Source organism: Apis laboriosa, unplaced genomic scaffold (genome assembly GCF_014066325.1).
Source record: "Apis laboriosa isolate Shangri-la unplaced genomic scaffold, ASM1406632v1 scaffold68_cov148, whole genome shotgun sequence".
Lineage (NCBI taxonomy): Eukaryota > Metazoa > Arthropoda > Insecta > Hymenoptera > Apidae > Apis > Apis laboriosa.
In genome coordinates, this window is record NW_025224135.1 from 734,382 (window position 1) to 755,464 (window position 21,083).

General features: G+C 27.0%; 2 protein-coding genes across 2 annotated transcripts; both read right to left on the bottom strand.

Annotated features, from left to right (window-relative positions):
• Positions 1-2: 2 nt before the first annotated feature.
• Positions 3-2,617, bottom strand: LOC122718940 (putative aldehyde dehydrogenase family 7 member A1 homolog). The gene is made up of 9 exons (XM_043944355.1): positions 2,344-2,617; positions 1,987-2,203; positions 1,710-1,897; positions 1,442-1,641; positions 1,249-1,364; positions 1,050-1,178; positions 853-962; positions 287-547; positions 3-215 (listed from the first exon to the last, which is right to left on the bottom strand). The coding sequence occupies exons 1-9, from the start codon at positions 2,491-2,493 to the stop codon at positions 3-5; spliced, it is 1,584 nt and encodes a 527-aa protein (XP_043800290.1). The 5' UTR covers positions 2,494-2,617.
• A 180-nt stretch (positions 2,618-2,797) lies between these two features.
• LOC122718745 (exportin-6) lies at positions 2,798-8,255 on the bottom strand. Its single transcript, XM_043944046.1, has 16 exons — positions 8,086-8,255; positions 7,320-7,523; positions 6,905-7,096; positions 6,662-6,821; positions 6,254-6,510; positions 6,007-6,173; positions 5,620-5,926; positions 5,450-5,542; positions 5,185-5,353; positions 4,986-5,124; positions 4,551-4,909; positions 4,133-4,460; positions 3,817-4,014; positions 3,465-3,743; positions 3,227-3,392; positions 2,798-3,147 (listed from the first exon to the last, which is right to left on the bottom strand). The coding sequence occupies exons 1-16, from the start codon at positions 8,086-8,088 to the stop codon at positions 3,070-3,072; spliced, it is 3,099 nt and encodes a 1,032-aa protein (XP_043799981.1). The 5' UTR covers positions 8,089-8,255; the 3' UTR covers positions 2,798-3,069.
• Positions 8,256-21,083: the final 12,828 nt, after the last annotated feature.

Below are 21,083 nucleotides of genomic sequence, written 5' to 3' on the forward strand. Positions count from 1 at the left end.
AATTATTCGAATTTTAGACCTTGAGCTAACGGCATTTCATTTCCATAATTAATAGTTATAGTGGTACGTCGCATGTAATTCTTCCATGCATCACTTCCACTTTCGCGACCACCACCTGTAGCTTTTTCTCCACCAAATGCACCACCTATTTCTGCTCCACTAGTTCCAATATTAACATTTACTATTCCACAATCTGAACCATGAGGACCCATCCACTACACAAAAATATTTATATTTCAACATTATCATAATTTAATATAAACAATATATATAATTACATACTTACCTGAAATATATTTCCTAAATTTTTGGTAAATAAGGAGCTGCTTAATCCTTGTTGTACATTATTATTAATAGCAATAGCATCTTCTAAAGAATTTGCTTCAAGAACATATGCAATTGGTGCAAAAGTTTCTTTTTGAACAATTCCAGTATTAGGTGATAAACCAGAAATAAGTGTTGGTTCAACATAAAAACCAACTCTATCTATTTGTTTTCCACCGAATTCAATTTTGCCACCACTTTCTATAGCAGTATTTATTGCTTCCTAAAAATCGTACATTTATTTCTTAATATAAAATTAAAATTTTCATAGAAATATTTTTATTTATTGAAATAAATATATTTAAAATAAATTTATTAAAAATAATATTTAAAAAATTTTAATTATTTGGATTATTTCTTATGATATTATTTTTTTGGTGTAAATTGAGATATTTAGGAGCTTATATAAAAATATAATATTAAAAAAGAAATTGAAAAATAAAATTTTCATATTATATACTATATACAAATTTCATACTAGATAGAATATAATAAAAATATATATTACCTATAATAAAAATATATTACCTTATATGCATCAACTGCATTTTGATTAAGCAATGGTCCATATAAAACATTATCATCTAAAGGATCTCCTATTCGATCCAAAATACTCTTCAATGCAATTTTCAATTTTCCTATAATATTTGCATATTATTTATTTAAATATTTCTTGTACTAAATTTAAAATTCATTAATATTTTAATTAAAATATATAATTTTACCTAAAAATTCATCTTTTATTTTGTTATGAAGGATTAATCTTCTAGTAGCTGTACATCTTTGTCCAGTTGTTGCTGTACAAGAGAACATTGCTGCTCTGACTGCTAAATCTAGATTTGCATCTTCATTAACTGTTATAAAAAAAATTCATATACTATAATTATGTAAGGACGATATAACTATTATTATAGTTTTATTTACCTATCAATGCATTATTGCCTCCTAATTCTAACAAACATTTTCCAAATCGTTCTTGAACTTTAACAGCTACATTTCTTCCAATTTTAGTACTTCCAGTAAATGAAATTAAAGGAATACTAGAGAAAGAAGTAGTAATATATTAGTATAATATTATATTAAAAACAAAAAATTTATCAAAATTTTTGTATTTTACCGTGTATCATTAACAAGAGTTTCACCAACATCTGATTCACCAGTTATTAAACTCGCAACTGCACCTGATACACCATTTCTTTCTAATACTTTTGAAATAATCTTTGTGGTTGCAATAGAAGTTAATGAAGTAGTAGGTGCTCCTTTCCAAACAGATGTATTTCCACATACCATTGCTATTGCACTGTTCCAACCAAATACCTAAAATATTTTTTTATAATTTTAATTATTTTTTCAATTTTTATCATTTATTTTTAAGTTCCACATACTGCAACAGGAAAATTAAATGCAGAGATAATTCCAACAACTCCAAGAGGATTCCATTGTTCTAAAAGTGCATGATTTTTTCTTTCTGATGGAAATATATTGCCAGGCAGCATTCTAGATAAGCCAACAGAATAATCACATATGTCAATAAATTCTTGAATTTCTCCAATACTTTCTGGCAATATTTTGCCTGTAAAATTAAATTTTGAAATTAAATAAAAATCAAGTTGAATAGGAAAAATTATAGAGAAATTATAGAAAGTAACATAGAAAATATACCCATTTCTAAGGACACTAATTGTCCTAATGGTTTTAAGTTTTTTCGCAATTCATCTCCAATTTGTCGTACTATATTGCCTCTTGCAGGTGCAGGTAATGATGCCCATTGAATCCATGCTTCATGAGCTTTTGTAATAGTATTACTTGCTTCTTGAGGAGTTGATGTTCTAATTTTTGCTATTACTTTGCCAGTTGCAGGTGAAATAGAATTTATCACCTGCATTATAATATTATAATATTAACGAAATCATTATTTTATTAATTTATTCGTATTAAAAATAATTTTAAATAATAATAATGAAATAAATAAAATTCCCGTAAAAAAAAAATATCAAAAAACAAAATAAAAAAAAATACCTTGCCAGATCCTCCCCAATGTCCGTCATAAAGCCCTGGATTTTCAGTTGTAAGACCTAATTGATTCAAAAATCCATATTTCGGATCAGTGACTAAGTGTCTAACCATTTGCCATTGTGGAACATTATTTCTTGACAGTAAACGAAACATTGCTAATTATTTAGTACTAACAGTTTGAAGCTTCTGCCACAATATAAGAAGACTATGGGTTATCAAAATAGCCGCTTATCAAAAAAAAAGGAGGGATGTGATAAGTTTAAATCAATAAATATCTCAAGAAAGTGCAATTAATTTTGAACTTTATACATATTACAAAATAATTTTATAATTAGTATTATTACTAATTTGATAATAATATGTAATATTATTTAAAATTTAAAATAAACATTTTTTTTTATATATATTATTTATATTTGCTTCATTAATAGAAATATGCTTTTTCAATAAAATTTATGAACAGGTGAATTAGAAAATATAAATGTAATAATTAAAACATTAGAAAAACGCGTTTTATTCCGTAACAATAATGCTACCAACATCACAATGCGATACGGCAGTGATTTACACAGAATAATAATAATTCAAAAGATATTTGTTCGTTTATATTTTATGTTTAAAAAATCTTTGATATATCCTTTGAGGCATGGAAATACATTTGTTTTTCTTAAATTTCATTATTGAAATTATATTAAACATGTTATTGTAATTCATTTGAATATGATTATTTCAGCCAGGTCGACAAAATTGGTAACATCGTAGATCAGAGATTAATTGCAATACTGATCTCGTTAAAGTTGGTTGATCCTATTAGTATATAACAAAATCAATAAAAATATTTTTTATTAACTATTTTAAAAATCAGCTATTTTTAAATTTAACTTACAGTAGACTTGTCAAAATTTCCTAATAATGTAGCTTTTTGCATATCGTCTACGCCTTCACAACTTGTTAAAAATGTCGGTAAAAAATGTCCAAAAAACCATGCTATATTAACAGAAGCTAAACTATGAATAGCAGTTGCAATTTCATCTGCTAATAAATTATGGGATCTGAAAATGAATATTGTTAAAATATTTTATTATTTTAAATAATAAATCATGTTTAAAAAATATTCAACTAACTGTTGAAACAGAACAGTAAATAATGCCATTAGAAATCTCTCAAGTAAATGAACTTTAAATACAGCTCGTTGATAAAGCCGCCATCGTACATTTAATTGTTCAAGACTTTGTAAACTTTGACGAAATATATTAACATCTGGTTGAAGAAGAGCTTGACCAAAAGCTTCTAAAATTGCAACTAGTTCTTCTTTATGCTCAACAGATTCTTCTTCGTCAGTATGACCAAGAGTACGTAATATCGAAGTATTATAAAAATATTGCCATCGATGCATAAGTATACTAAATAAAATATTTTACATTTATTAAAATTATATTAACAATTAAAATAATCAAAATAAAATTAATTCATTACCTATGGAAAAGTTTTAATAAAACGAGTGTAGTATCTGGATGCGCGCTAAGATCATTTCCGACAGCAGGCCATACTTGACCTAAGCATAAGTTAGTCACTGAAGGAACAAATGCTTTAAATGCACTGCTAGGTGCTGATACGACTAATATTAAAATCTCTAATAACTGATCTAATGCAGGTCCTGCGGATATATTTTCTCTATAAATGAATAAAATATGAAATAAAAAATTTTTATTACATTATTTTGTTACGTTACAGTGAAAAATAATAATAAATTTTATTAAGAAATTTAAGTAACAAAGATTAAGTAACTCACCTGGTATAAATATGTAACATTCCTTGAACTGCATTTTGAGTAAATTCCGGGCCCAATTGTTGTTGTAGTACTGAAAATACTGAATGCAAAAAACGGAGCAAGACTTCGCATACACTCTGACATCTTATCATAAATGGCAATAATTCTAATGTTCGATTTATAGTTGATCCCAAACATGAATGTAACATTTTTTTTATCGTTGTAGATGAAGCGGAACAGTCTTCTAATAATTGAGTAAGTGGCACAATTGTTATTGAAATTGTAGATTCCGAAGGTACAGGTTGCCCTTCTAAACCGAGAGGCGTAGATAATGTTGATATCATCGTACCTATTTAAATTAAAATAATATATTTATTTCTAATAATTATTATTTAAGCATTTAAATTTAGCAATTTAATAATTTTTAAAATTCATTTACCTAATAATCTTTCTCTAATAGATCCATCACCAGGTGGTAAGATAATTGCATTTACTAATGCTCTTCGCAATACTTTTATTGTATCAGGCTTGAAAAATGGATATGTTACCATAGAAATTAAGTTTCTAAACGCAGGTTCATCCCATAAAACTGGTTTCAAAATAGCAGTGATGCTTTGGAAAAGATGTGTAGCGGAATGAGTTAAATTTGTTGGTGGTGGATTGTCATAGAATGTTGTATAATCTAATGCTAAAATACATGAATCAATACATCGTTGACAAAGTGATTCTTTTATTTTTTCTGGTCTGTTAACTATCCAATGACACCAAGCTTGAAGAGATGCTAACAATTGTGAATGACTAATCAGAAAAATAAAATATAAATATAATAATAATTTTGTCAAAACAAATGATTTGCTTCATAAATGTTACTTACACTTCTATGAGATCTATTACAATTGCAGCTGGTTGCAATGATGCTTTATATAACTGATTTGTTTTAGCAAATTTACATGCATCTAATGTCTGAGATATTAATTCTTCAGCTAGTGACTGGTCAATACTTTGATCATCCCCTGTTGTTATAAAAAATTATTTATAAAATATAATTATCTTATTATTAAGGATTAATTTACCAAGAAAAAGTGAATATAATCTAGCTAATGCTTGAGTAGTAGAAGCTAAGTCTCGTAAATGTGCATGAACATTTGATGCCTCTGATTCATTTAACAAAATAACTTGATTATTAGCAACAACGGATCCTAATTCTCCAAAAATTATTAATCCTTCCCTCCAAGAACGATACTAAAAAAATTTTTAATGATTAATATCTGCAAATTAAATTGTAATATATGTATATATATATATATATATATAAAATTAATTTAATATAAATTTTACCAATAATGTAAAAATTGGAATTGGAGATATATCTGCTATTTTTGCTAAACATTCTATGTTACATCTTAAGAAATGTTGCCATTCTGTTTCTTCCTGAAAAAAGATATAAAGATTAAAATAAAAATAAGCTGAAAACAATTAACATAATTAAATTTTGTGATTTTCCTCACATTTTCATCCAAACTTTCTGTATCAAGATCTTTCAGTATACGAGTATTAAGTTTAAAACTCATTTTTTGCAATACTCTTTCGGCAAGAGCTAAAGCTACTGGAGAATAACGGGATTGAGTACTTTCTAAAAGAGTAGTCCAAACATCTAAACATCGTAGATATCCGTTTACTGTTGAACATTGTTGAAAAGTATGATGACACAAAACTTCTAATAATGTATTTACTGGAAATTTTGAACACGATTCAACTCTTTTTAGATGATTTGTTACAAATAATTGTAAGAATTCTGTCAATTTTTCCATGTAACTAAAAATACAATATTTTATAAATATAAATATATATGTAAGATTTTATTTAAAGATATTTATTTAAAGATTACTTAATACCTTTCATTAATAGAATCTAAACGTTCTAGAAGTTGAAATAATGTGATTCCATTTTGAAATATTTCTACTAATAATCTATCAGTTACATCAGGTGAACATAATGGTCTATATAAAAGTTCATTTATTGTGGTCACGGCTTGTACAGCCATTTCAATTTGTTTACCATTCTATCGATAATATATATAATTAATATAATTATTATAGTGGATAAAATATAATAACTAATATATTTAATGTAAAATCCTACCATTGCATCATGATACCTGGCACAGGTAAAAATGGCATCCAATAAATTTGTAGAAATATGTTCTGATAATTCAATCCAACTAAACAAGTGTGCTAATACATCTAATGTTGCTATGCATACTTCATTAGTTCCTGTGGCTAATCCTTCTACATCTAGAATAGTTCTTGCAGTTGCTACAGTTTGTCCACTGGTGGGTGATGGGGGTGGTGTAACCGTTCCAGAACGATTTTGTAATTTTGTTGTTTCTTTTAGAAGAACTATATATAAAAAAATAATAACATCTTTTAAATAATATCTCTAAATATTTCAATATTTATTTAAATAATATGTATTTAAATTATAAAAATAAATTTGAAATAATTTTTACTTTAAATTTAAATGAAATTAATAATGCAGAAGAAATTGTACTTGTAAGAGTATCCAAAGTCAAAGGCACTTGAGCACTAAGAAACCTAAATAACTCATTTTTCCTTTGTATTGGTAAATCTTCTCTTGGAGTTGCTAATTCTTCTGAAGCTGTTCGCAAATAGATAAGACCCAATAATCTTGTATGCTTGTGACTTAATAACTGTCAATATATACAAGAAAATAAAATTTTAGATTAAAATAATTTATTAATAATTTCAATTCCATATCAGCATATATACAAACCTGTAAAATATTTGAATAAAAATCTGGATAAAAATGTGGCCAGTCATGCCTAGCAATATCTACGACTAGTTTGACTACTTTGTTTCTTACAAAAGGAGCTACACCTCTTTCTAATGATAATGTATATAAAGTTGATCGTGTAAGAGCTTTGTCTTCCCATGGAAGTATTGGCCATCTTCTTCCTATTGTTGTCTATAATAATATTTATTATACAATTAAATCTTTAATCTTTTTTTCTTTAATCCAAAATTTTATTAAATTTTTTTTAAATTATATAATATAAATAAATAGTTTAACAAGATATACTTTTAAAAACAACATATATAATATTATTTTTTGTATTCACAATAAATAAAAATATACAATTGTAAAAAATGAAAAGTAAATTAAAGAATTTAATTATGTTAATTCATACCTCTAATGTAGACAAAGCAAACATACTGACATAATGATTATTAGTAGAAGACAAAAAATGTAAACAAGGTCTCCAGGAATCAATTTGTCCTGCAAATTCCTGAAAACTTCGTTCAATTGTACGTTTTCGTTCATTATTTGTCTCTGGAGAAAAAAACTCAGTCATAAGATGCTCCAAATTCTGTAGAGCAGCTGCATCATTGTCCTGTAATTTAACATTTACTTTGCACTTCACTAATAATAGTCAATTAAACAGAAACATAAAAGTATTATATAAATAATATAAAAAATATTACACATATTATAGTTTTAATTATAGTTATCACTTTAATCTTTTGATTTAAATCTTTTAAAATATGTTTTTAAATTTATTTAAAAATCATTGTAAATATAAATTAAAAATATTTTAATTCTCTAATTTTGAAATAAAAAAAGAAAATTAATTCTTATAAAATTGTTGAATCATTAAAATGAATCAATGTTTATTATATCTATAAAAATTAAAACTATAGACATTTTTAATGTATTTTAATATATTCTTTATTTAATGTAATCGAAATTAAAAAAACATTTTTAATAATAGATATTAAGATACATTTATTTGTTATCTTTAAATATTTGTTAATATATTTGTATTTGTTTTTTAAAATAATTTGAATATCATTTATGGAATTATTTAATTATATAAGTATAAATTTTTAGTTGGTTTACAATATATTATACATGTGTTTAATTATAAATATAAAACGAACAATTATTTCACATACCATGATAGCTACAGTCAAATAGCGCGTGTAGCTATAAATACAGTATATAAATACACAAATCACACAAGGTTAGGCTTTTAGTTGTCAAACGTCATGTTTGAAGTAATAAAGTAATTAAATATTCGATTTCTCGATTGGTAAAATATTATTCAATATATATTTCTGACATATGTGTATCGAATGTAAGCCATTATACCATTGCTAGAAGTGTAGCCAATCGTAGGAAAGAATGAAAAAAGTGAACTTCCTTATTGAAGGATCATTTCGATCATTATTTTTACCGCGAAAAGTAAAGCTTTTAATTTAGATGAATCTTTTATATGTAATTTTTAAAATCGCACTTTTTTTATGTTATTAACAATTTTAAATATTTCAAATATATAGATTTACTATTACTAATAATTATTATTTAGTTCATTAAATTTTATTTATTTTATATTTCATGATAAAAAAATTTTAATAAATCGTAATAATCAAAATTAATAAAAAATAAATATATAAATATGTAATCTAAATATTGAAAGTATGTTACAAAAATAAAGTTATAAATGTTCATTATATGAATAATAATTAATAAATGACAAATATTTACTATTTATTATCTACATTATATATTGTTACTATTATTTTACTTTTAACATAAATTAAAACTTTTATTTCATATCGTATTTATTTCACATCGTTTTAATTTATATATATTTTCTAAAATATATATTTAAAATATATATTTAATATCATAATGAATTGTTAAATGCATAAATTAATAATAAAAATCTAAAAATTAATAAATTATTGATCATTGTATTCAAAAAATTGGTTTTAATACAATCGGTAAAGAACGTATATTTTCGTCGAACTTCGTAACTGCTGTCACGACCGCAGTTATAAATACAAGACATATCGCGAGACAGAGTTCATTTTCCAACGAACCTTCGTAATGAGCGGATCGGAATTATTAACATTATAATTATACATTATTATTATTATCATACAAAATTATTATATATATTATATATTATTATATTATTATATATATATTAAAATTATATAATTAAATTTTACGTTTAATATTGTTGCAAAATATTATGATACATATTATTCATTTTATTTTTTAATTAATAATTTATTTATCGTTATTTTTACTTTTTTATTCACATATTTAATTTATTTAAATATTTCTTATTTATTAATTATTCGTATATTTATTTACTAATTTATTTATTCATTTACTTTTTCATTTGCTTATACATTTATTTATATTTTATTTACTTATTTATATTTTATTTTTAATTTTTTTTTTAATTTATCGATTCATTTATTAATTTACATCGTCATGATATTCAAATTATTTATTCATTTATTTAAACATTTATTTATTGATTTGTTTATTCTTTTATATATTTTTTTTATTTATAGAGTTATTTATAGAGTTCATTCTGTTATAATATAAATTTTAATAACTTATATTCTTTTTATTATATCTCGATATTTTAAACTGTAAATTATTTAATTAAATTCTGTATTCTTACTTCTGTTTTCTTTATCAGATTTAATTTTCCTAATTAAATCTTATTTAATATAATAATTATAATAATTTAATATATTATAATAATTATTTACCACTTTAGATCATAAAAAGCATATCAAACTAATATTGATATTGATTTTTTTAGATACATTAGAACGTGTTTTTGAATTAAATGAAAGAAAATTTTACAAAATATAACTATTAAATTAATTACTTAATCATACAAAAAAAAAAAAATGAAAAAAATAAGATTGAAAAAAAACCATATTGCGGTTGCAGTTAATTTTCACAATCCATTTTCAAGCTGTGACTATAATTTAAATCGATTCCAATATAGACTTGAAAAATCCCCTACAGTTGGTAAGTTTGTTATCACTCACGATTAACTCTCTCAATAATATTAGCCGAACAGTATGGTTGAAGATACATATATGAACTTCTCGAAAGTGAAATTGATCGATCCATTTTTAAAATTTCTTAATTATAAAGTTTAATTTTTTAAATTATATTAAACAATTATAGCCATTGATTTTTATTTATTATAATTTATATTACATATATATTATTACTTTTCGATAATTAACAACGATTATATTAAATTATATTTTTCTTGTCATCATCCCAACGAATTTTCCATGTCATCGAATTCTCATAAGCATCTCTCTTTCGATCAATTGTATATTTACGCGTACATTATAGTAATTATGTAAATAACGCAAAGCATAGCGATTAAAATTTAATAACAGTAATTAGCAATAAGCAGTAGTTAGAAAGTATATTCGAAATTTAAAAAATAATAATAACATATAATTATAATTCATTTCGAATTTTCATTAAATACATTAGCAAACTTGAATACATTACATATGCATTATGTAGATAGGACACGTATAAAGGAAATCTTATCGTTATATTCAAATGCCATCTATGCCAATGTCCTACAATTCTCCTAATCTTCATCTCTGTAATATACACCGAGTTCCATACGTTATCCAAGAATTTACGAGCTTCTTCTTAAACGAAATCCCTCTTTTTTTTTGCAATTTAAAAATACGAATTCAAAGAGAATAATCCAAAATTTCACTTATTACACGCATCAATTTAAATACATATTTACTCTACGATAATCGAAAAAATTACAATAATCAAAATTCGGATAATTGATGTTTCCACCATGCTTTATTCCAATATGCAAATCCAATAAATATATTTCAACGTTTTTTGCCTTCTAAACGGCTTTTAACGTAACTCGATTTGTTCCTCCGCGCTCTGCTTCCCTTTAAAATAAAACGAGAGGATGCAAAAACTAATTGTCGCATTTTCCATTCAAGGGAGGGAAGAGGAAGCGTGGTCGCCAAGAGAACTGGACAAATAGTCTTGCAGGCAAGGATCGGTCATGCCAGTTGGAAGGATTCGTGATCGTAGGGGGAGAGGAAAAAAAAAAAAAAAAAAATGAACATAGCCTAGCTTCTATATTGCGTTGCAGTTTAATTACCGTTGACGCTCGAGTGTGAAATTGTCAGTCACTATGTAACCTTTCTCTTCGCCTCTCTTTTTGCATCCCAATTAACTTAAAGCCACGCTCAACGTTCATTTTCTTCCTCTAATCAGACAAATTTTAAATACTAACGATCCACAAGAGGAGGGAGGGGGAAAATTGAAGGTGAAACGCTGCGAAGCTGGTGGAAAAATTACCATCGAACACGGTTAAATACGGTTTTATGAGGAGAGAGGGACTGTCTATTTACGTTAATAGTCTCAAAAGATGGAAAGAAAATTAATTAGATTTAAAAATTTATTTTTCGATCAATTTAAATTCGTTTTCGGCAAACGAAATTGCAAGTTAATTTCTCATAATTTAATTAAATAATGGATAAAAATACAGAATATTTAAGATTAAATCCACGTAATAAAAATAAAAATTCTATTCATAAACAAAATTAGTAGAACATATTTACTTTAAATCAAATTATCTTACAAAATTAATTGCAATGTATATTTGAATAATTTAATAATAATAATAAAAAGAATACGTTCATGGTTGCAATAATAGATTTTTTTCCAATAATAGAAAAGAATTATTTACGAGAATACGTTTATTTCCACATTAATAATTAATTTCCACATTTAAATACATAAGAATATATTAGGACGAAGTATATTATAATCAATATGAGCACACTATATATATCAAATAGAACATCCGTAACACGCGAAACACGATATGGGAGAGTCTGCTAATCGATGTCGGATTAATAGATTCGTGTTTCTCAAATAGACATGCATACATGGCCGTGGTATTACCTTGCTCGTAAAGGAGGCCAGTATCCGCGGGGATAATCGATGGTTACCTAGATCTTAATCAAAACTGACGTTTGTAATGGGAGAAGTCCAAAGTAGGAAGTCTGCGAATAGTAAATGGATTCTGCACAACTGCCATAACTACGAATAATACTTCGATTCGTGTATAGATGGATTCTTAATGAACTTCTTCTCGTTTCATTTATTTAAAATATTTCACGTTAATATTCTGTAATTATTTTTTCTCTATCGTTAAAATTAATATTTATTTTCCGAAATTATTTAAATACATCAAATTATTGCCACTTTGAATGGACAAACTTATTAAAATGCTTTCAAAATCGTTGAATTTGAGAAAAGACAGCCTTCTTCGAATCGTCACCGTTGAGATGAAATCCAACAGGAATCGTTCGATTTCACGGGATGAAAGGAATAAGTTTGAACGACGAGAGATGGCCAGGATCGAATCCCCTTCATGAAGGAAACTTGGCCCGTTTGCACGGTGAGAATGAAGGAAGAAGGCGAGGAAATTACGTGTCAGCTGAGCATCAAAGATTCCGCTCATGCGAACAGACGGTAAAGACTTTTGCCATCTGTACAGACCGTCACGCGTTTCGATGCTATTAATAACTTTATGATTTTCTTTACTAACGCTTTAGATAATTGTATCGAAATATTCGAATAATTTATATTTTTCCTTATACATTCGTCACTAAAGGAATTCACAATTGTTGCTTTAACTTATAAAATGCTTCCTTGCAAGCAGAGTTGGATATAACCTAAAAAAAGTAAGTAGTTAAAAATTTCGAATAAAGTTACTTTAAGTAATTACATGAATAGTTACATTAAGTAATTACATGAAATGTTTAAATAACATTTATTCATTCAGCTATTATAATTAATCCGATCTTCATATAACCTCATTCGTTTGGCATTGCAATTATTTGAGATTATTATTATATTTTAAATAATAAATTATTAAAGTAACTTTATCGAAGTAATTTTATTCGTAACTTCGACTATTAAATTTTATTTATCACTGCTCACAAGTATATCTTAATCTGTCTGGTATTTAAAAGACCAAAATTGTAAATTTTTGGAGAGAAGATAAACCTCAAAATAAAAATTAAAATTTTTGTGAATATTCATTATTTGAGATTATTCATAATTATTAAAAAAATTGAAAATTAAGAATTTTGAAATTAATTTAAAAAAAATCAGTTCAAGATTATTTTTCCTTATAATAAAATAGTGTTACACGAATCAAAGAAAATATCTTCGGAAAAACTTTTTCTCGAGATACAATCGTAATTTGTCCCTCTTCTTCTCAATTAAATTTATTGGATTTCAAACTTTTCAATCGATTATTATGTCAAATGTAATTATACTTCTTCAATTTTGTACACTTATTTTTCAATCTTTTGTTTCAAATGTACACTCTTTGAAATTTATCATTCGTTTGCAATAAAAATGAAAATAAGAACAGGAAATAACGATATAATTATATATAATATAAATAATGTTGCAAAGATTGGTTCAATGACGAGATATATTGAGCCAACTGTATAAACTAACTATGAGATTACATGTCTCATATCGTATTCGCGAATAGAATCAACCAAAAGCCTCGACGTTGATAGACGAAGTTTATATTAGGAAAGTTTTTACGTTTTCCATCGAGCTAGGCTCATCGTTTTATCTACTTCCTCAATATAGTGTCGTGACTCGTTCGTATCAATCACAAAAATATAAATTATTTGGTTAAAAATAACATATTTTAATTTATTTAAATTATATAATATTGTATAATTACATATTGTAATTTATTTAGAAATCTCTTTAAAAATGTTTCTTTATAACAAATTAAAAAAAAAATCTTAGTTACATTTAGAAAGTTTATTTTCATCTTTGAATTTTTTAAGTCAGAATTTTATATCGTTAATACCATTTTTCTCTCAATTTATTATTCAATGAACGAATTAGTTTTTTTTCAATCAGTGTGAATTTCTTGTTCCTACATGACTAGAATAATATAAATACGTGTCGTTAATTATTGGAAAATTTTTTTAAAAAAAAATTCCATTCAACATACAAAATTAATAAAATATGTTGAAATTGAAAAAGAAGAAATGTTATGGAATGAACAATATAACATTCGTTTCTTCCTGTTGGTCAGAGTGATCGATGAGGGTTCTGAATCTTTGTTTCATCCTTTTGCGGATGCATAGAGGTTAATAAATCAAAGAAATATATTAGAAACGTGAGAAGTTTCTTTAATCTGTCTATTTAATCATTTATTTGAAAAATACTTTAAAGGTATATAAGTACTTTCATTAATTCTTAATTCTCTTGTAACAAATAAAAAATCTCTAAAACAATTAAAATATTAAATTTCCAAAATTTATAATTTCCTTATGTGAATTCAATATCGAATTTCTTAAAATTATAATTCAAATAGATTTATTTCGATCAGCATTCCTATTATTTATTTCACAAATATTCGTAATTACATTAAAATAGCGAAGCATTGAGATTTCAGATTTGATTCACAAACGAATAAATTAATTACAATTTCTAATAAATATTTCCATTTGCTTCTCGTAATTTACACAAGTGGTCTAGAGGACAGCACAGGACAAGTACAAACCGACAAGTTTTGTTGGTCGTTAAGTAAAAGGCCGTTCTGGCAATTGTTGCGATCGTTGATATCGAGTTACACTTCGTATGTGTACACTGTGATCTCACACATGCGCAGTTGTTGCTAAAGCATCCGTGACATAGAACGATCAGGTTAAAGTTCTTGCCAAACTCTCGTTAGACACAAGGAGAGGGATAGCGAGAGATTAACAAGAAAACAGATAAAACGAATAACATACGCGAAAAGGGTAGCGATGGAACGAAGAAAAGAGAGAAATGGATACAGATGGAGAACAGATGGTATGTATTTTTACATTAAATATATTTTTAACTTTTTTTTTCTTAACCTTTTGTTCCTATCTTTCAAAAAAATTTCCAAATTTGATTGATATTAAGTATTATCGTTATCGTGTTGAAGCGTAAAAGAAATTATTTACATTAATAATCTCATTATTTAAAATTGCGCAATAATTTTCATTTCTTTTTTTTTTTTTTTTATTATCTACACACTTTTTTCTATCGTAATTATATTTTCGTAAATAACAATAATATAACAAATAATTGTAATTTCATTATCGTTTAATATTTCATTTCCAAAAGATATAAAGTAAATTTTCATAGTGAATTATTTATAAAAATTCTTGGATCGATTATAATTTTAATAAAAAATTTATTATTCCATTTCGATAGAATTATTATCGAAATATAGGCAAAATATGTATGCTGAATATTTCAGTACTTACCGGTATTTTATAATTCGTGTTATATGCGTTGATTTATCATCTTGTTGAAAATAATAGTCAAATTAATTGCAGTTTTCAGATTTTCTCACTGAATTATTTCATGCTTGAAATATAACGATTGTATAAAATTAATTAAGAGAATAATATTTTGTATGATTATCATAATAGATAATGGAAAAAGTAAAGAAATAACTTTTACCGAATAATCTGGAAACATTTTATCGTTCAATTAATTTTATCACGATCGACAATAAAGGAATCAAAAGCAGATAATTTCTAATTTACTAAAAATTTATTTTTATCACATATAAAAGTAATTTACATGGCTTCGATACAACATTTAAAAAATGATTCGTATGTGTTTGAGCAATATTCTAATCGAATGACAATTAAATTCGATTTCCTCGAGGGTAAATCAATTCGTTTCCACGCGATATTTCCTTTCATCGTAGCGTTTCGTAGTTGGGAAACTGGGTAATATCGTATTTATACGCCATATTGTCATATGGTTATTCTGTATGTATCAACAAAAAAACTTGTCTCCTTATAATATTTTAGAAAAAATAATTTTTCGAGAAGTTATCGAGGCAAATTTAACTAATCTTATCCACTACAACTTTTCGAAAATCGTCGAATATACCTTTTTTTAAAAAATTATCCAAGATGTAATTATCCAAGATAAAATTATGGAAGATCTAAGTCACGCAACTATTTTATAATACATCGTGGCTTCTCACATCTCTTCTTGAATTTTTTACATTACGGACACTATTCTAGGCTAATTCCACACAAGGGATTATCCCTTATTCTCGTTTATTTATTTCATAATTTTATACGAGTATTAATAAACTTACAATCATATCTCGCTTAAATTAATTAAATCAACTCTTAAAAATACTTTCCAGTTCGCTTCGCGAGCCAAAGGACAGATTTTGTCTGAAACAGAATTGAAAATCAATTGTGATATCGTATTGGTACAAATAATAAATCTTACATTTTAAATCATGATCACATAATATAAAAAAATATAAAAAGAAATAAAAATTTTCCTATCAAAAATTCGTTCATCAAAAAATAGAAAAAACTATGTCATTGAATATGTTTTTTGTTTTCTCGATCGATTACCGAGATATAATTATTCAAAGTGTCAATAGCATTTCAGATGAGTTAAAAATTATGAATGGATTATATATTTTATTGATCTATATATTTTATGAATATACTATTATATATTTTATTGATCTATATATTTTATGAATATACATCTCCAGGAATAGTATTTGTCGTTTGTCTAGGTATTGGGATAAGTCAATGAAACGAGAATGTGATCGAAAGTATCGAATTAGTGACAAGAACGAGGATAACCAATTAAACATTTCTCTTTACACGACGATATCTCGGGAACCAATCGTATCGATCTAAATCAAGATACGTTTTAAAGGGCAAGATTATGCGCTTCGAACGATCGTTCATTGGTTCATCGGGCGTTACCATCCTCGAAGTTATAGCAGTTCAAAGTTTTTGTAATTTTAATAAAGTTTAATGAAAAGGAAGCGTTTATTTCTGGAAAAATTATATACGTTCAATAGAATGTAGCGTATACAAGTATGCAATGTAAAGTTTCACAGAATAATTATTTCCATCAAAATTATTACAACAATGTAGATATTCCTTCCTCTGTATAGTTAGTTTCCATTCCAGAATATAAAAAACTTAATTTTCGTTTTAGTTATTGTCTGTAAAAATGAAATAAAAATTGAAATACAATTTACGGTTTACAGATTCGTAATTAAAAAAAGTTGGATGAAAACATCAATGAAAAAGATTTATGAAAAATACTTAACAGAAATTTTTCAAAATTTCTCATCTCATGTTCGTTCGATTTTTAAATTCTCTTCAAAATCTCCATCGACATTTTTTAAAATTATCATCGCGGCTAACAACATTTATCCGTATACTTTTATCGAAATATGTCGAGCTGTTTGTCGAGAGAGAAAGAGAAAAGAGAAAGAGAGAGAGAGAGTGGAAAGCTTGTTCTCTATACAGAGCATGTGCTGGCGTGATGTAATTTCTACTCTGGCGAAGGTAGTTCGTAAAATACACGAGTTTCGACATTGTGCGCGCGCGTTCGTCTCGTAAATCCCGTTAGCCTTCCCCCCCGAGAAGTAATTAGTTCTCACGAAATTAGAGCAATAAATTTAATGAAACATACATCCATTGATTGAGATATTTCCACTTTCTCGCTCAAAGAGATTATAAATATAAAATTCTCTCCTTCGCTGATGGATTCTTTTGAAAGATTTCACTAGATAATATATCTCGAAGAAAATTATTTTATTTGCGAATCCAAAGAAAGATTACTTCAAGTAACGTTATAACCCGTTAATTGAAAAGAAGCAAAAAATTTTCACGTGGTAAACGTGATTTAAGATCTGTGAATAACATTTAAAGCATGTCTGATACAACGAGGATAAAAAGCGCACAAGGCCAATCCCCTCCGTTCCCTTCTCGTTCAATGGCAACTTTGAATCGTTTTTTGCCTTCCGACTCTGGAGAGTTTCCTTCCAACTCGTTCGAAAACCGTGTAATGTGCTTTGATCCACGCACAGTTTTTTGCCAAGTAAAATTTTTTTTTCCAAATTCTTCTCTCTTTTTTTCACGCTTTCTTTTCAGCTGATAGAAAAGTCCTCTCTTTCAGAGTAGATTGAATATTTCCTGTTTCTTATTCTCCATTCTTTTTTTTTTCTTCCATTTCTTTCTACTTTATATCGATCAAATGTTAATTTGAACATGTAATATTCTTTAATAGTTCGATTGCTATTATATAAAATTTGGATACAATTATAATACAATACAATAATCTGTTTTCTCTGGATGGACAAAATATTTGTTTGTACGATTGTTCGATGCAAATATGGCGGGGGAACTCCGTGAAAAACGTCGAGGGAAATTTATACACGATTTGTTCCAGTGGAGTGATATGTAAATTTATGGCGCGGGAATATAGTTTAAAAAATTCAAGCCGGCGACACGCGACATTTGAAAACGAATTGAAGTGAGGTACGCGGTTCCCACCATCAATAACATTTATGTTGGCCATGTAAATCCCGAGGCATCGGTTCAAAACGCGAAAATTCCACTGTGTATCTATTTATATACAAGATCGAAAGCGTGTATCGACTCGTCAAGTGGGATATTACGATAGAATTTCGAGAGTAACGAGTTGTGCGAGGTGGAGAAGAAAGGAAATTTTTTGGAAAATTATTTAGATAAATATTCGCGTGGAAAACATTTTTTATGAAAAATATTAGTACTTATTTCTTTGTTTCTCGAACAGAAATGAGGTTATAACGGGCGAGGAATCAAGGTTGTACGATGATGAAATAATTTAATATTGGATTTCGTAATGCACGATTAATAAACAGACGGTCTAAGTTTACTGTTTTCCACGATGTAAATCAAAACGTCTACTTTAATCGGTTTCCACAGCCGATTATTATTATTATTGTATCACGTAAATTTAATCAACCATGAAAATAATTATGCTTGGTAGCTTGTTGCGCGACGAGGTACCGATCGACCATAATAAATAAATTTCGCGGTTCTAAATTATTAATTTGCAACGAGTAACGTGCGGCATGATCGGTTAATACAGCGAGAACGGGTATGGGCGCATCGATCCGCCTTTATCACGAATAATTAATATTTTTTTTTCTCTCTTTCTCTCTCTCTCTCTCTCTCCACGAAGTAAATAAAACACACCGTAGAAGAAATATTTATCTCTCATTAAACGGACGTGTATATATACAACACACGGTTCTTGTATCTCTTTCCATATCAATATTAACTTTTCCTAATTAATTCCAATATTATTTTATTTATCATTGGATAATCTATTTTCTCTATTATTTTTTTCTTTTCTTTCCTTGCTTCGATCGAAATAATACATCGAGATAATTCATATCGAACAATTAAGCGTTGTTGTCAATTAAGAATAATGAAAATTTGTAGAATCAACAGATGCGATTGTTATATGAAGTTTGCGATAATTATAAAAAAAAAAAAAAAACGATTACCTTGTGCAGATGTCTATGGACGATCACGTTCTGTTCTTGGCGGCGCAGGGGGCGCAGAAGAAGATTAGGACAGCGCCACCACCGAGAATTAAGGCAAGCATGGCCAAGATCGTCCATACGGTGGAGAAGGGAGTAACACAAGTGGACAGTAATCTTTTGGCCGCTGGCAAGTCGACAATCTCGTCTGTGCTCAAACCAGATCTCCTCGCCTTGCCGAGCAAGAACTTGAGACGTCTCGATGCCTTCTCACAGGACATATCCTTCTATTTCGCTTGTACTTTTATCAAGATATCTATTTATTGTGTTCCCTTCGTGTTCATCATTATTTTCTCAATGTTGAAAATGTTTCTTCTTTCGAAATTTATCCTTCGAAAAATAATCTTTATTATTCGTTCATGTGAAACGATAGATTCTTAAAAATTCGTACGAGAATTTTAAGACGGTTTCTTTTTAGAGATTAAAATAGTAAAAACTTTTGATGATGTTTTCCATGGTTAGACCAGGATGCGATCCATCACCTGACAATGACAATGCAGGTGTCTCTGGCCACATACGGAATGGACGGGATTGTGTTTGTCCTTCTTGACCTTCCGCGAAAAACTGTAAAAAAAAGTGAAACATTTGAGCAATTTTCTCAAAAGATAAAAATCAAACTAATTCGTTTAATGTCTAAATTTTAAAGGAGAAATGTAAACATAAACATTTCCATGTTCTTTGTCCCTTCTCTTCTTTATCCGTCGGTTAATTACGTCACTTAATTGAAGAGATGTTTTTGCTAAAAGCGTCCACATCCTTTGAAAAGCTAGTGGATGTAAAAGAGAATAAAAAGGGAAATTGTAGCGATCCATCGAAAAACGTTAATTCGTATTTAGAATTACAATGTTTGGAAGTATGAAAATTCCAAAATTTTTATATTAACTAACTAAGTTTACTGATATTTCTTATATACCTCTATAAGCGTTAAATAAAAGAAAGAAAATAAATTTGGATGTGTATATATATATATATATATATAAGGTGTTCCAAAAATGTTGAAACATCCGTAAATTGGAAATTCAAATAATATTTTCCTTTGCAAAAAACATTGGCTGATCATAATATATGAATACAGATATTTTATCGATATGAAATATATATCAAATTGTATCAAAAATATAATATTCAATACATTTTCGATCGTGTATTGCTTCGTGTGTTGCTTGGACTTGTGCCAACGCGCTCTGTGATTGCTCAGTATTTTTTTGTTAATAACTCGTAACGGAAGTTTTTGTAAAGGAAAATGTTGTTCGAAATTATCTCAAGAATTTCTAGTTTACGGATATTCCAACATTTTTGGAACACTCTTTATTTGCCTCGTTAATTGGATCAGAAATCAATATAAATAATATTGCGGTGAGAAATGTAAACTTAGTGTTAATTACATAATGAATGCGACAGATATTCATTTGAAACAAAAATATTGATTAACGATAAATTATTTTTTTTTTAAATTTCACGTTATATTATTCCTTTGGGGGCATATTAATTACGAATATTCATCATTTAATGATAAGTTTTTTTTTTAATTAGCGTCATTATTGATATTCATTGATTATGTCAGAGGAACAAAAAGATTCGATTATTTCATTCGTAACAAAGTAAGTAATTTAATTATTTGAATGGCATGCTCATCCGAATTACATTACTTACGGTATGCAGCGAAAAGCAAAAGTT